Here is a 553-nt window from a genome sequence, read left to right as displayed (position 1 = left end):
TGTATGTGCGCCGCGTTGTGTTTTCTTCAGGTGCAGATGTCTCTAGTGTGGAGGTGACCCGTCGGGATGTGTATGGATCTAGATTCGTCGAGACCTTCAGAAATGCGGAAGACGTTAACCTTGAGACGTTGGGAGTCGTAAAGTCTCCTAATGCCACTCCCGCTTCTCCATTTTCTTCTTCCTCAAACAGGAAAGAAAGGACACATACCAAAGTTTTGCTCGTCTTCGTTGGTGAACGGCCAGGTATGAAGAAAGAAGAAAATTCAAGATAAAGAAAGAGATTAAGAGAGAAAGACAGATTCGAGAGAGATATGGCTGGATTACATATAGATAGATAGATAGGTAGAGAGATAGATAGATAGATGAATGGTATATATCTATATGTATGTTTGTTGATCTGAGAAGTTTGTGTATATGTGTATGCTATGTATATATGTACACATATATATGGGAAGGGAGTGTATGTATGATGGGTATTTGACGTGTCTCTTGTTTTGTAGACTAGGTAGAGACATGCCATAGGGATGCTTTGGAGAGAGTATACCGCTCTTTC

The 553-nt window shown here is 40.9% G+C and overlaps 1 protein-coding gene across 1 annotated transcript in view; it reads left to right on the top strand.

Moving 5' to 3' along the window:
* Nucleotides 1-29: 29 nt before the first annotated feature.
* Nucleotides 30-553, top strand: part of CSUI_011399 (uncharacterized protein) — a gene marked incomplete at both ends in the record, with an annotated part of 1,231 nt that continues 707 nt past the window's right edge. Inside the window, one exon of the mRNA XM_068071498.1 lies at nt 30-243. Coding sequence (XP_067916526.1) covers nt 30-243 — 214 coding nt within the window. The remainder of the gene's footprint in view (nt 244-553) is intronic.

This window comes from Cystoisospora suis (genome assembly GCF_002600585.1).
Source record: "Cystoisospora suis strain Wien I chromosome Unknown contig_11325, whole genome shotgun sequence".
Classification (NCBI taxonomy): Eukaryota; Apicomplexa; class Conoidasida; order Eucoccidiorida; family Sarcocystidae; genus Cystoisospora; species Cystoisospora suis.
This window is presented reverse-complemented; position numbering and strand designations above follow the sequence as displayed.